The sequence below is a fragment of the Nerophis ophidion genome, linkage group LG11 (genome assembly GCF_033978795.1).
Source record: "Nerophis ophidion isolate RoL-2023_Sa linkage group LG11, RoL_Noph_v1.0, whole genome shotgun sequence".
Classification (NCBI taxonomy): Eukaryota; Metazoa; Chordata; class Actinopteri; order Syngnathiformes; family Syngnathidae; genus Nerophis; species Nerophis ophidion.
In genome coordinates, this window is record NC_084621.1 from 64,160,206 (window position 1) to 64,174,115 (window position 13,910).

At 41.3% G+C, this 13,910-nt stretch overlaps 1 protein-coding gene and 1 long non-coding RNA gene across 29 annotated transcripts in view; both read left to right on the forward strand.

Annotated features, from left to right (window-relative positions):
• Positions 1-13,910, forward strand: part of rims2a (regulating synaptic membrane exocytosis 2a) — a 469,036-nt gene that overhangs the window by 320,612 nt on the left and 134,514 nt on the right. For 24 of the 28 annotated variants that reach the window (XM_061916464.1, XM_061916454.1, XM_061916457.1 and 21 more), the window contains one exon: positions 2,854-3,039. The exons of the other annotated variants lie outside the window; for them this stretch is intronic. In XM_061916464.1, coding sequence (XP_061772448.1) covers positions 2,854-3,039 — 186 coding nt within the window. The remainder of the gene's footprint in view (positions 1-2,853; positions 3,040-13,910) is intronic. 28 annotated transcript variants of the gene reach the window in all.
• LOC133562352 (uncharacterized) lies at positions 8,404-10,058 on the forward strand. Its single transcript, XR_009808887.1, has 2 exons — positions 8,404-8,963; positions 9,793-10,058. It is a non-coding gene; the product is annotated as an uncharacterized LOC133562352 (long non-coding RNA).

A 13,910-nucleotide genomic window follows, 5' to 3' on the forward strand; every position in this document is an offset into this window, starting at 1 on the left:
ATAAATGATGAAAAAAACACTTAATTGAACGGTTTAACAGAGGAGAAAACACAAAAAAATGAAAACTACATCTTCAAACATAGTTTATCTTCAATTTTCACTCTTTAAAATTCAAAATTTAACCGAAAAAAAAAAAAGAAAAACTAGCTAATTCGAATATTTTTGAAAAAATAAAAAAAATAATTTGTGGAACATCATTAGTAATTTTTCCTGATTAAGATTAATTTTCGAATTTTGATGACATGTTTTAAATAGGTTAAAATCCAATCTGCACTTTGTTAGAATATATAACAAATTGGACCAAGCTATATTTCTAACAAAGACAAATCATTATTTCTTTAAAATTTTCCAGAACAAAGATTTTAAAATAAATTCATAAGACTTTGAAATAAGATTTAAATTTGATTTACAAATGTTCTAGATTTGCCAGAATAATTCTTTTGAATTTTAATCATAATAAGTTTGAAGAAATATTTTCCAAATAATCTTTGTCAAAAAAACGGAAGCTAAAATGAAGAATTAAATTAAAATGTATTTATTATTCTTTACAATAAAAAAAATAGATTTACTTGAACATTGATTTAAATTGTCAGGAAAGAAAGGAAAGAATTTAAAAGGTAAAAAGGTATATGTGTTTAGAAATCCTAAAATAATTTTTAAGGTTGGATTTTTTCTCTAAAATGGTCTTTATGAAAGTTATAAGAAGCAAAATAAAACAATAAATGAATTTATTTAAACAAGTGAAGACCAAGTCTTTAAAATATTTTTTGGGATTTTCAAATTCTATTTGAGTTTTGTCTCGCTTAGAATTAAAAATGTCGAGCAAAGCGAGACCAGCTTGCTAGTAAATAAATACAATTGAAAAAATACAGGCAGCTCACTGGTAAGTTCTGCTATTTGAGCTATTTTTAGAACAGGCCAGCGGGCGACTCATCTGGTCCTTACGGGCTACCTGGTGTCCCCTAATGTAGTGTTTCTGTAGATTCTTACATCGATTGGTATTTTCTGTATTGAATCATTTTGTATGACTGATAATTGCTTTGATTCTTTTTACAGCTCTTCAGATCGTATATGTACCCTGTGTGCCTAACATAAAGAACAGCCAAATGCAATATAGATATATACACTTCCCTTTCACACACTGCACACCTCACATGAGCACTGATCCGAATGAGTCTACAGTCTTACACCCAGCACACATCACAGTTATCTCACTGCAGCTTCCCTTTGCCACAAGTTCTCAAACACTTTGGATTATTTAGCTTCTCAGTGAAAATTATTGACGAATATGACTTCTACCAAATTGCATGCAATTTGAATCCTATCTACCTGAGAACCAGTATTCTCTGCTCTGGACATGTGTTTTTGTCTTTTGTTTCACATTTCGTTAGAAAACATAGCCTTGTTATGCAAAACAAACACATTTCCACTGCAGAGGAAGCTGGTTATAAGGATGATGTACATTTTCCATCCAATTAATGCTCATTAAGGTAAATGCTGTCTGACTTTAATGATTCCAATGCCAACTGTTGCTCTGAGTTGCTTACTCATCTGATTTGAGACATTTCCGCTTTAAAGGAACACACCTGTATTTTTGTACATGCGTGAAATCAGATCATTCATGCATTGTAAGATATAAAGTTAATGAAAAAAATACATGAACCCTAACCCTCATCCTTGTGAGTGTTTAATGCCGAGTCTGAAAAGATGCACACACATACAGTGGGGCAAAAAAGTATTTAGTCAGCCACCGATTGTGCAAGTTCTCCCACTTAAAATGATGACAGAGGTCTGTAATTTTCATCATAGGTACACTTCAACTGTGAGAGACAGAATGTGGGGAAAAAAAATCCAGGAATTCACATTGTCGGAATTTTAAAGAATTTATTTGTAAATTATGGTGGAAAATAAGTATTTGGTCAACCATTCAAAGCTCTCACTGATGGAAGGAGGTTTTGGCTCAAAATCTCACGATACATGGCCCCATTCATTCTTTCCTTAACACGGATCAATCGTCCTGTCCCCTTAGCTGGAAAAAAGCCCCAAAGCATGATGTTTCCACCCCCATGCTTCACAGTAGGTCTGGTGTTCTTGGGATGCAACTCAGTATTCTTCTTCCTCCAAACACGACGAGCTGAGTTTTTACCAAAATGGATACATGGATGATACAGCAGAGGATTGGGAGAATGTCATGTGGTCAGATGAAACCAAAATAGAACGTTTTGGTATAAACTCAACTCGTCGTGTTTGGAGGAAGAAGAATACTGAGTTGCATCCCAGGAACACCACACCTACTGTGAAGCATGGGTGTGGAAACATCATGCTTTGGGGCTGTTTTTCTGCTAAGGGGACAGGACGATTAATCCGTGATAAGGAAAGAATAAATGGGGCCATGTATCGTGAGATTTTGAGCCAAACTTATTTTCCACCATAATTTACAAATAAATTATTTAAAATTCCTACAATGTGAATTCCTGGATTTTTTTTCCACATTCTGTCTCTCACAGTTGAAGTGTACCTATGATGAAAATTACAGACCTCTGTCATCATTTTAAGTGGGAGAACTTGCACAATCGGTGGCTGACTAAATACTTTTTTGCCCCACTGTAACAGTCATCTGGATCATGTTTAATGGTAATGTAGATCCTTTACCTCTAAGACAAGTAAACCGCTGGTAGAAAAACAGAGGTGTGGTCCTTAAAGACACGCCCAACCCTTGGCGGGGCCCTTAAACCCATGCACATATACACTGTAGGAGGTCCCTGTTGTCATCCACACTGGCCTCCCCTTGCAGCCTGCTTTCCCTGCCCCATAGGCACTGAGTTCCTGCCTATCTCTCAATAACCTCTGTAGGAGCCACGGAGCCATGGATAGACACGAGTATCACAGCAGATCCCGGTCCGCAGACCAGCGGCCCACAATAGAGCGCCCCGCATCCCGTTCACGCTCCACTGAACGCCCCCACGACTCATCGATGATGAGGTCCATGCCATCTCTACCATCCGGGAGGTCGGCCCCTCCCTCACCTGCCTTGACGAGGTGTGACCCAGATTGGAGTCGTCGTCCAACTCAACACAATTTCACAAGTCCTTGCCTCAGTTAGCCAGTAGCTTCCCTGAGGAATTTTCACTCCGGAATGAGCAGTGAACTTAGACATTGTAGCTGGAACTGTATACTAATATGTAGCATCTGTTTGCAATACCAAAGTAAGACTTAATACTGTTTGGTTTTTAGACGTCTTCTGAGAACCAGCGTTTTTCGCAGTGGACTTTTTTGTTCAAGGGGATAACACTTTTTAACCCTGTCATGCATGTTCACAAATGTCTGCAGAACACGCTGGGTCTCAAGAGTACCTTATCCAAATTCTACAGTTTAATACAGGGGTGTCAAACTCATTTTAGCCTGGACGGCATGTAGGAAAATCTATTCCCAAGTGTGCCAGAATGGTAAATATCAGTGGCATGATAACTTAAAAATAAAGACAACTTCAGGTTGTTATCTGTGTTTTGCTTTGGCCAAAAATATAACAAGCACTATCTGAAAATGTACAAATCACAAATAAACCTCAGGACAAAACACTTCGAATGTGTTGAAATTTCTGAGGGAATTGGTGCCGTTTCAAAAACACAATGATCTTAGACTTTGTCTCGGTGTATCTACAAAGACAGGAGTAAACTTTAAGTCAGTCTTTCTGGGATAGAACAAAAACAACATGTAAACTCTTCAAGGTATCAAATATCTCCTTTGTCATATCCACGTATCAATAATAATAATAATGGATTAGATTTATATCGGGCTTTTCTATTGTTAGATACTCAAAGCGCTCACAGAGAAGTGGGAACCCATCATCCATTACACCTGGTGGTGGTAAGCTACATCTGTAGCCACACCTGCCCTGGGGTAGACTGACGGAAACCTGGCTGCCAGTTTGCGCCTACGGCCCCTCCGACCACCACCAATCATTCATTCATCATTCATTCACCAGTGTGAGCAGCACCGGGGGCAAGGGTGAAGTGTCCTGCCCAAGGACACAACGGCAGCGATTTGGATGTCAATAGGCGGGAAGCGAACCTGCAACCCTCAGGTTTCTGGCACGGCCGCTCTACCCACTAGTTCCCAAAATCCCCCAAATCCAGTGCTAAATCACCAAACCGTAAGAAACAGAGGTAAAAGCTACTCAAAAGGGTTAAGTTCACTTTTTTTGTGTTTAACAGAAACATTTTGGGAGAGTAAGGGTGCCGAATGACCATGTGATCAAAGCAGAAGACAAAAAAACGGCAGGTTTTAAGTTTCATGTGGGTCGAGTAGGAGGAGCCACAGTCCCCCTCTACTGTGTACCTTTGGCTTGCTTGCCCAACAGAATTGCTATTGTGACATCCAGTGGACACATGTAGAACAGCAGTTTCCATTCATTCATCCATCCATCTTCTTCCGCTTAACCGAGGTCGGGTCGCGGGGGCAACAGCCTAAGCAGGGAAGCTCAGACTTCCCTCTGCCCAGCCACTTCGTCCAGCTCTTCCCGGGGGATCCCGAAGCGTTCCCAGGCCAGCCGGGAGACATAGTCTTCCCAACGTGTCCTGGGTCTTCCCCGTGGCCTCCTACCGGTTGGACGTGCCCTAAACACCTCCCTAGGGAGGCGTTCGGGTGGCATCCTGACCAGATGCCCGAACCACCTCATCTGGCTCCTCTCGATGTGAAGGAGCAGCGGCTTTACTTTTGAGTTCCTCCCGGATGGCAGAGCTTCTCACCCTATCTCTAAGGGAGAGCCCCGCCACACGGTGGAGGAAACTCATTTCGGCCGCTTGTACCCGTGATCTTATCCTTTCGGTCATGACCCAAAGCTCATGACCATAGGTGAGGATGGGAACGTAGATCGACCGGTAAATTGAGAGCTTCGCCTTCCGGCTCAGCTCTTTCTTCGCCACAACGGATCGGTACAACGTCTGCATTACTGAAGACGCCGCACCGATCCGCCTGTCGATCTCACGATCCACTCTTCCCTCACTCGTGAACAAGACTCCCAGGTACTTGAACTCCTCCACTTGGGGCAGGGTTAGAACAGCAGTTTATTTTGGAAAAACAAAACAAAAAAACAGCTCATTTATATACTTGGACCGGATTTAAGCTGTTGATCAGGCCCGCGGGCCGTACGTTTGACACCCCTGGTTCATTTAAATCATGGGTGTCAAACTCTGGCCCGCGGGCCAAATTTGGCCCGCCGTGTATTTTCATTTGGCCCTTGAGGCAATATCAAATTAACATTAGAGCTGGCCCGCCGGTATTATACAGCGGCGGTGTCGCTGTAACACCGCATTCACCGCTAATACTCATACTTGCTAACCCCGCCCCCTCCCCCCGCCCCGATTTTCCAACGAGACTCCCAAATTTCAGTGCCCCTCACGAAAATCAGGGGTCAACCATTCTTCCAAATTTCTCCCGATTCCCACCTGGACAACAATATTGGGGGCGTGCCTTAAAGGCACTGCCTCAAGCATCCTCTAAAACCTTTCGTAACTTCCGCTTTTTCTACGTAGAAACAGCGTGCCGGCCTAGTCACATGATATATGTGGCTTTTACTCACACACACACGCTAATGCAATGCAAGCTTGGTCAACAGCCATACAGGTCACACTGAAGGTGGCCGTAGAAACAACTTTAACACTGTTACAAATATGCGCCACACTGTGAACCAACACTAAACTAGAATGACAAGCAAATTTCGGGAAAACATCCGCACTGTAACACAACATAAACACAACAGAACAATAGAGCTGGCCCGCCGGTATTATACAGCGGCGGTGTCGCTGTAACACCGCATTCACCGCTAATACTCATACTTGCTAACCCCGCCCCCTCCCCCCGCCCCACCCCGATTTTCCAAGGAGACTCCCAAATTTCAGTGCCCCTCACGAAAATCAGGGGTCAACCATTCTTCCAAATTTCTCCCGATTCCCACCTGGACAACAATATTGGGGGCGTGCCTTAAAGGCACTGCCTCAAGCGTCCTCTAAAACCTTTCGTAACGTCCGCTTTTCCTACGTAGAAACAGCGTGCCGGCCTAGTCACATGATATATGTGGCTTTTACACACACACACACACACACACACGCTAATGCAATGCAAGCTTGGTCAACAGCCATACAGGTCACACTGAAGGTGGCCGTAGAAACAACTTTAAGACTGTTACAAATATGCGCCACACTGTGAACCAACACTAAACTAGAATGACAAGCACATTTCGGGAAAACATCCGCACTGTAACACAACATAAACACAACAGAACAATAGAGCTGGCCCGCCGGTATTATACAGCGGCGGTGTCGCTGTAACACCGCATTCACCGCTAATACTCATACTTGCTAACCCCGCCCCCTCCCCCCGCCCCGCCCCGATTTTCCAAGGAGACTCACAAATTTCAGTGCCCCTCACGAAAATCAGGGGTCAACCATTCTTCCAAATTTCTCCCGATTCCCACCTGGACAACAATATTGGGAGCGTGCCTTAAAGGCACTGCCTCAAGCGTCCTCTAAAACCTTTCGTAACTTCCGCTTTTCCTACGTAGAAACAGCGTGCTGGCCTAGTCACATGATATATGTGGCTTTTACACACACACACACACACGCTAATGCAATGCAAGCTTGGTCAACAGCCATACAGGTCACACTGAAGGTGGCCGTAGAAACAACGTTAAGACTGTTACAAATATGCGCCACACTGTGAACCAACACTAAACGAGAATGACAAGCAAATTTCGGGAAAACATCCGCACTGTAACACAACATAAACACAACCGAACAATAGAGCTGGCCCGCCGGTATTATACAGCGGCGGTGTCGCTGTAACACCGCATTCACCGCTAATACTCATACTTGCTAACCCCGCCCCCTCCCCCCGCCCCGCCCCGATTTTCCAAGGAGACTCCCAAATTTCAGTGCCCCTCACGAAAATCAGGGGTCAACCATTCTTCCAAATTTCTCCCGATTCCCACCTGGACAACAATATTGGGAGCGTGCCTTAAAGGCACTAGAGAAGTTAAGTCCCTACCTTTAGTCAAAAGTGATTTATGACCCCCCATAAAACAATGATTTATGACCCTCAAGGTCAAAGGTTAATGATTTATGAGGGGTCAAGTTCAAAGGTTAATGATTTATGAGGGGTCAAGGTTAAAGGTCAAAGTCAAAGGTCAAAGTCAAAGGTCAGGTTCAAATGTCAGGTTCAAATGTCAAGGTCAAGTGGGTGTGGCTTACCCGGAAGAGGGTGGAGTTAAGACCTGCGGTGGGAGTGGTTAAACCAGGAAGAGGGTGGAGTTTTAAACAGAAAGAGGGTGGAGTTAAGACCTGCGGTGGGAGTGGTTAAACCAGGAAGAGGGTGGAGTTTTAAACAGAAAGAGGGCAGAGTTAAGACCTGCGGTGGGAGTGGTTAAACCAGGAAGAGGGTGGAGGAAAGAAGAGACGGAAGCCCTTTCTCGATATTTTCATCGTTATCTACCGTGGATTGGGAAGTTTTTGGTGGACACGCACACACACGCACACACACGCACACACACACACACACACACACACACACACACACACACACACACACACATTCGTACGCACTGTTATTACCATGTTATTAGACATTGTCTTAGTCATTATTTGGAGCTTTATACGTTAGCGTAAAGACTTTGTTCGATTCGGTCATGATTAGTGAAACGCCTGTTTCGATTGATAAAAATAATAAAACTTACATTGACGCTCCGCAAAAAAGTCGAGTGTTTCTAAATCGTATTCAGATGCCGCCGACCGAGTCTTTGCGTGAGAAATGGGATTTGGAAGGGTTAGGGATGGAGGGATCTTTTGGATTTGTATTCAGATACGAAATGGGTGATATCTGCTTATTTCAGCTAAAAGAAAGAAGAGACGGAAGCCCTTTCTCGATATTTTCATCGTTATCTACCGTGGATTGGGAAGTTTTTGGTGGACACGCACACACGCACACACACGCACACACACACACACTTCACACACACACACACACACACACACACACACACACACACACGCACGCACACACGCACACACACACACACACACACACACACACACACACACACACACACACACACACACACACACACACACACACACACACATTCGTACGCACTGAAACAACTTCCGTACCTCACGAAAACATATTTAAACAGATGGAAAAAACTATCGCAGAACACAGTGTCACGTAGCAACTGGTCTTTACGGTCGTTTGAATCAACAGGTCAGTTTGGGGGACAAAAGGAGGGTTCAGTTTTTACTGACTTCCCATCTGACAGTTTAAATGTTTATGACCGTTTGAATCAACAGGACACGCACGCACGCACACACGCACGCACGCACGCACACACACACACACACATACACACACACACGCACACACACACACACACACACACACACACACACACCATTACCTCTGCTTTACCATGTTATTAGACATTGGTTTAACTCCATTTAAGCATTTAAACGTTAAAAGCATTGCACTTGTACGACGTTGTAATACTTTTTTTTTACCAGCCGATGACGACGAAGTGAAAGACGATGAACTTTGCTTAAACAGTCTTACAAAGTTGGAAGATGATTATCGAGGTGTGTTTAAACCTTCGAATTATTTAATATTGTGTGTATTCATTATTTTGTTTTATAGAGGATTTGCCGTAAGATCCTAACGCGATCGTTTTAACACAATCGCAGTCTGGTGAGTCAAATGATTCTCATTTTACAAGAAAAAAAACATGCGGTATACGATACATATATACATATATTTACTTACATCTCCGGCTCGCTGGTCTCCCTTAAAGCTGGCGGGTCCGTCAACGGCCGTTCCAGGCAGAGGAGAAGGCTTGATTGTGCCAAAGACTCCAGACATCGAATCCTTGCTCCGAGGGGAAATCATCGAAAACGACGGTGAATGTCCAACAGGCACCCGCTGTAAGTTTTTCTCGTTTTCTGTAAGCTTTTTTAAGATTCTCAGGAGCTTTAAAGAGCTCCTCTCATTCCAATGTCTTTCGCTCAAATGAATTTCGCGCCTAAGGGGAATGGGCGGGGACTGATTCCGGAGGTGGGCGGTTGTTTCCGCCAAGCAACCTTCTGGTTGAAATGGAGTGTGGATCAAGATGGATCCCTACTCTATATTCTTTTATTTAACCCAATGTTTTTTAAATACGTGTATAATGCTTTATATCCTATGTGTTGTGAATTCCATCCTACAATATCTTCCAAGGAACCCAAAGAAATGTTACCACACCTCCCGCTTTATTTATTCTATAGATTGCCTGAACTATTTCATAAACTAAATCTTGTCTTGTTTCTGATGCTATGTTTTTATGCTCATCAATGCACTGTTGGACTGCGAGCACACAACTACTTTCCTTGCTTTGTTTTCCTCTATCCAGTTAACTGCCATATAAATTGCTACCAATTCCCCCGTAAAAACAGATAGTTTATCACTGATTATTTTATTTAATACTATGTTTCCTTGTGGGATAACTGCTACAGCTCTTACCTTTATTTTTTTTTATATAGTTTTTGATGCATCCGTATATATCATATCTCAATCCATTTTTCTATCCGGTAACTATTTAAATTTCTATTCTTTAGTAATTGCATGTTTTCTTTTGGGTTATCAAACATCCACGGTGGTATTGCAGGCATTGGTACTGTAGGACTAACTTTAATATTGTCAATTTTAACTTTATTACATATGTCTCCTATAATCCACCCAAAACTATTCTTTTTTGTTTTCTCTTTTTCTTGGCAGATTGGTAACACTGGACAAGTCGGATATCCTTGCTTGGATCCTTTTAAAGTTGCCCGATAAACTGCTGAGAGTTGATCTCTCCTCTTGTCCAAAGGTTTTTCGTTCATTTTTACTTGTAATACTGGCACTAGGGTTGATGTAGTAGCTCCACAACATAACCTTAAAGCCTGTGACTGGATCCGGTCTATTTTCCCAAGTCATGTTTTTGAAGCAGATTGGTAAATAATGCATCCGTAATCAATAACAGATGGAATTAAAGTTATAAATATATACATGTATTGTTTTCAACGTTAACCTATCAGCCCCCCAATCATTACCCCTCAAAGACCTCATTATATTTAACACCTTTTTACTTTTTCCCCTATTTTTTTATTTTCCGGAAGGAACACTCCTGAAGGAATAAATAAAGTACTATCTAATCTAATCTAATCAAATCTATTTTGCTGATGTGGGTTGACTAGTTCATATTTTTATCAAACCATATTCCTAAATATTTAAATACTTGTACCTCTTCTATATTTTCACCTTAGAGTTTTTATTTGGAGCTTGTTTGGTACTTTTGTCTTTGTAAAATGTATGACTTTTGTCTTTCCAACAGAGAATCTTAAACCTCAAGCCGTTCCCCAGTCTTGAACATTATTTACCACTTTGTTAGTTTTTTGATTATTTCTTTTGACTCTAAATAATATACTAGTCTTTCATTAATCTTTTTTTTTTTCCATTACTTTTCCCCAAATTTATAATTTCCTGCCTCTTCCGGGTCTTACCCTGACTTGCATATTGGAATTGTTACCGCTAATTTTCCCCTCTGCCGGTCATTCTCCTTCTTCATATATCCTGTCATATCATTTCAAGACCACTTCTTTGACGATGCCACCTAAGTTTTTGATCATTTGATAACCCGCTAGGTCTTTCCCCGGTGACGTATTTTTAACCTTTTTCAAAATTCGAACCATTTCATTCAAAGAAAATGTCATATCCATAGTGTTGGTAAAGCTATTAACGTTGTCTTCCATCATTTCCCCAATATTTAAACTCATTGTTTTTTCTCTCTTTTGTTTTTCCACATTTCTCAAATTATCATTACCGTGCACTTTAACAAATGTTTTTGCTAAAGGTTCTGCTGTTTCTTTACCCGTGACTACATCTTCTTTGATAAATGTGGCACATCATCCTCTTTACCCTTCATTCCTATCTTTACGAATCGTTATATATCCTTTTATTATAAAGTTTAATTTTGGCTTCAGCCCTGTTTCTTGAATACAAATCATACGTGGTTTAGTTTTCATATTTTTAATATATCCCTTTAATTCATGTTCGGTTGCTATCAAACTTCTGGCATTCCACCGGACCATTAACAGGGTGTTGGAATGTGGTAACATGACTCCGTCACGTCTACTCTCCGTAGTACAGCTTGCACCCGGTACCAAGATAGTTCTTTCAACAACTTTGATGCTGCTTTGACAATTATTTTGATCTTCTCAGTCTTATTTTTACTTTCATTTTGTATCAAAGCTGAGTTGTGCTCTCTGGTTTATTTTGCAAATGAACCGACAGAACATGATCATGTACAAGACTCGCCTACCCACAATGCACTGCAACCCAACGCTCCTGGTCGGATGTTTTTTTCGGGGTTCATGGAGAGATGCGGTAAAGAGTGGTAGCCAAGACACACGGTCACACACGGTCACACACGGTCACACACGGTCACACTCGGCAATTATTTTGACCTGGGGAGCAGATATAGAGGAAAAAATGTGTCTGGGGGGCCGGGATATCTGATTTTCAGGTACAAAAAACTTCACAATGACACAAAATAAACACAACAGTTAAACCTCACACTAAAAACAAGACATTGACTTGTACGTTCAAAAGACAGAATAGAACAAGTCAAGACATGCAATGCCATCTACAAAATGTTATGTAAATGTTAGTCATTACACACGCGGCTATGGTTTTGATGTATTTGTTACAGACATGTTTACGTCAAGTAACATCACATGGTTCCATTTGCACCTTTCAACAAATCTGAAAAGGAATATTAAGAAGTAAAACTTATATTTAATCCTACCTCTTCTCCGAGCACACGGTGACCGTACATACGGGTCGAAAAATGTTGACCTAATTCAGCATTTCTCAAAGTGTGGGGAATAGAGACATGACAGGTGGGGCGCGAGGAAAGGGAGGAAATTTTTATTTTTGATTTTTTTTTACTATGCTTTCATTTTCTATACACACTGTAAATCACTTTGTGATTCTGTCTGTGAAATCCGCCGTATAAATAAATGTAAATTACTTATTTTTCCTGTAGGCTTTAAATTTCTCGGCAGGAGCGAAAGTTTGACAGACATAGCAACAGTAACTTTTGCAGGCAGGGCTAAGAGGAACAAACTTTCGCGCGGATGGGTAGCAGGCTAATGTGCGGACCACAATTACACAAAATGGATACATTTGCAACTCGCACCTCAAAGGTCTGCGGAGAAACAAAAATATGACGGGTCTAATCAACCAAAAAGTCAACCTAAAAGAAAATATGGCGAAGGGTATCTTGCTCTTGGATTCACGGCAGCGGAGGTGGGGGCAGAGGAGAGACCCCTGTGTGTTCTTTGTCTAAAACGGCTAGCAGCAGACAGCATCAGGCCCAACAAAGTAAAGAGACAACTCGAGACCACACATGATGTCCAATAAATTGTTTTGTTGGGGCGATGGGGGTAGGTGGGCCTTGAGTCTAAAGTGCTGATGACAGAAAAAAAAAAAGTTTGAGAAGCCCTGACCTAATTGTACGGATCTCACTTTAAACGGCAAACCGATCATTTAAATGTTTTCACTTTGAATATGAAACGAGGAGTAAAATGTACAATATTATCAATTATTTCACAAGGACATGTTTTAAGGATATTGTACAGTATAATTAAATCTAAAATGAATGTGATCACTTTCAGGATCATTTTATTTTTAGCCAGTAAACAACTGTTATGTACTTTTGAATCGGGTTTTCAAAAAAAAAGAAAAAGGGAGGGACAATCAAGGATCAACAATGGCACGACTTTCACTAGCTTGCGTGAGGTCAAAAGACAAGAGATTTTAGACCAATGCTGCTTTGGATCTGTTCCTGCTAAACTAGTTAGTGACTTTCAATGCTCAAATCAGAATAATAATACTAATTTTAGCTACTGGAAATTTGTGTGGTAGCAATAAATACCCACCAGCGCGATACTTTGCAGTTCCACACTGACCAACCACGCAACAAACTCAAAAGAACTGTACAAGGAAAAAACAATGCAGTGACTTCAAACTGCAAATATAAGGTTTGAGTAAAATATGTAGGTTGGTGTGAATGTTGTCCGTCTATCTATGTTGACCCTGCAATGAGGGGGCGACTTGTCCAGGGTGTACAACTCCTTCCACCCGATTGTAGCTGAGATAGGCGCCAGCGACCCCCACGTCCCCAATAAGTGGTAGAAAACTGTGGAAAGTTCAGTAATACAGAATCATTGTGGCATTATCGTGTCAGTTGGACGCTATATGCGCTAGTCCTCATGGTAAATGTGGTTTTCCTTTTGGGAAAACGCCATCGCTTTGGTTCACTGGTGCGGCCAATATAAACCAAAACTGAAAATTCTTAAGTGGGGCTTTAAGTAGAGTTTATAAATCTTGTATCTGTGCCACATATAGCCTTATTTCAGTGTCAACAGTCTCCAGCTTACTTGCTACACATGTTTTGGCTCTGCCCATCCCTGTGCAGTTATTGGACCGACATTTTTAATACTTTGTCTGTTGTTGTAATTACCTACTAGGCCTTCTTTGCCTTTATTTGTTGTTGTATCTTTATGTTAGCAATTGGGACTTTTTGAATGAAATTGTCTGTGGCTCCATGTTAACGAAGTTGCCTGTACTATTTGACTGATGCATTTTATTGATTGATTTATTATTTTTCTTTCTTTTTCGTTTTGTCTCCTCAGAAAAAAAATTTGGTAACTTTGTTTGTTTTATAACTTGTGCCAGGATAGCAGTAATTGCACAAAGGCATTCTTCTTCTTTTAGTTTTCTGACAGCACGTAGGCGTTCGCATCAACTTTCGTCTTTTTAACAAATGGGTAAAGGGGGAATGATGTATG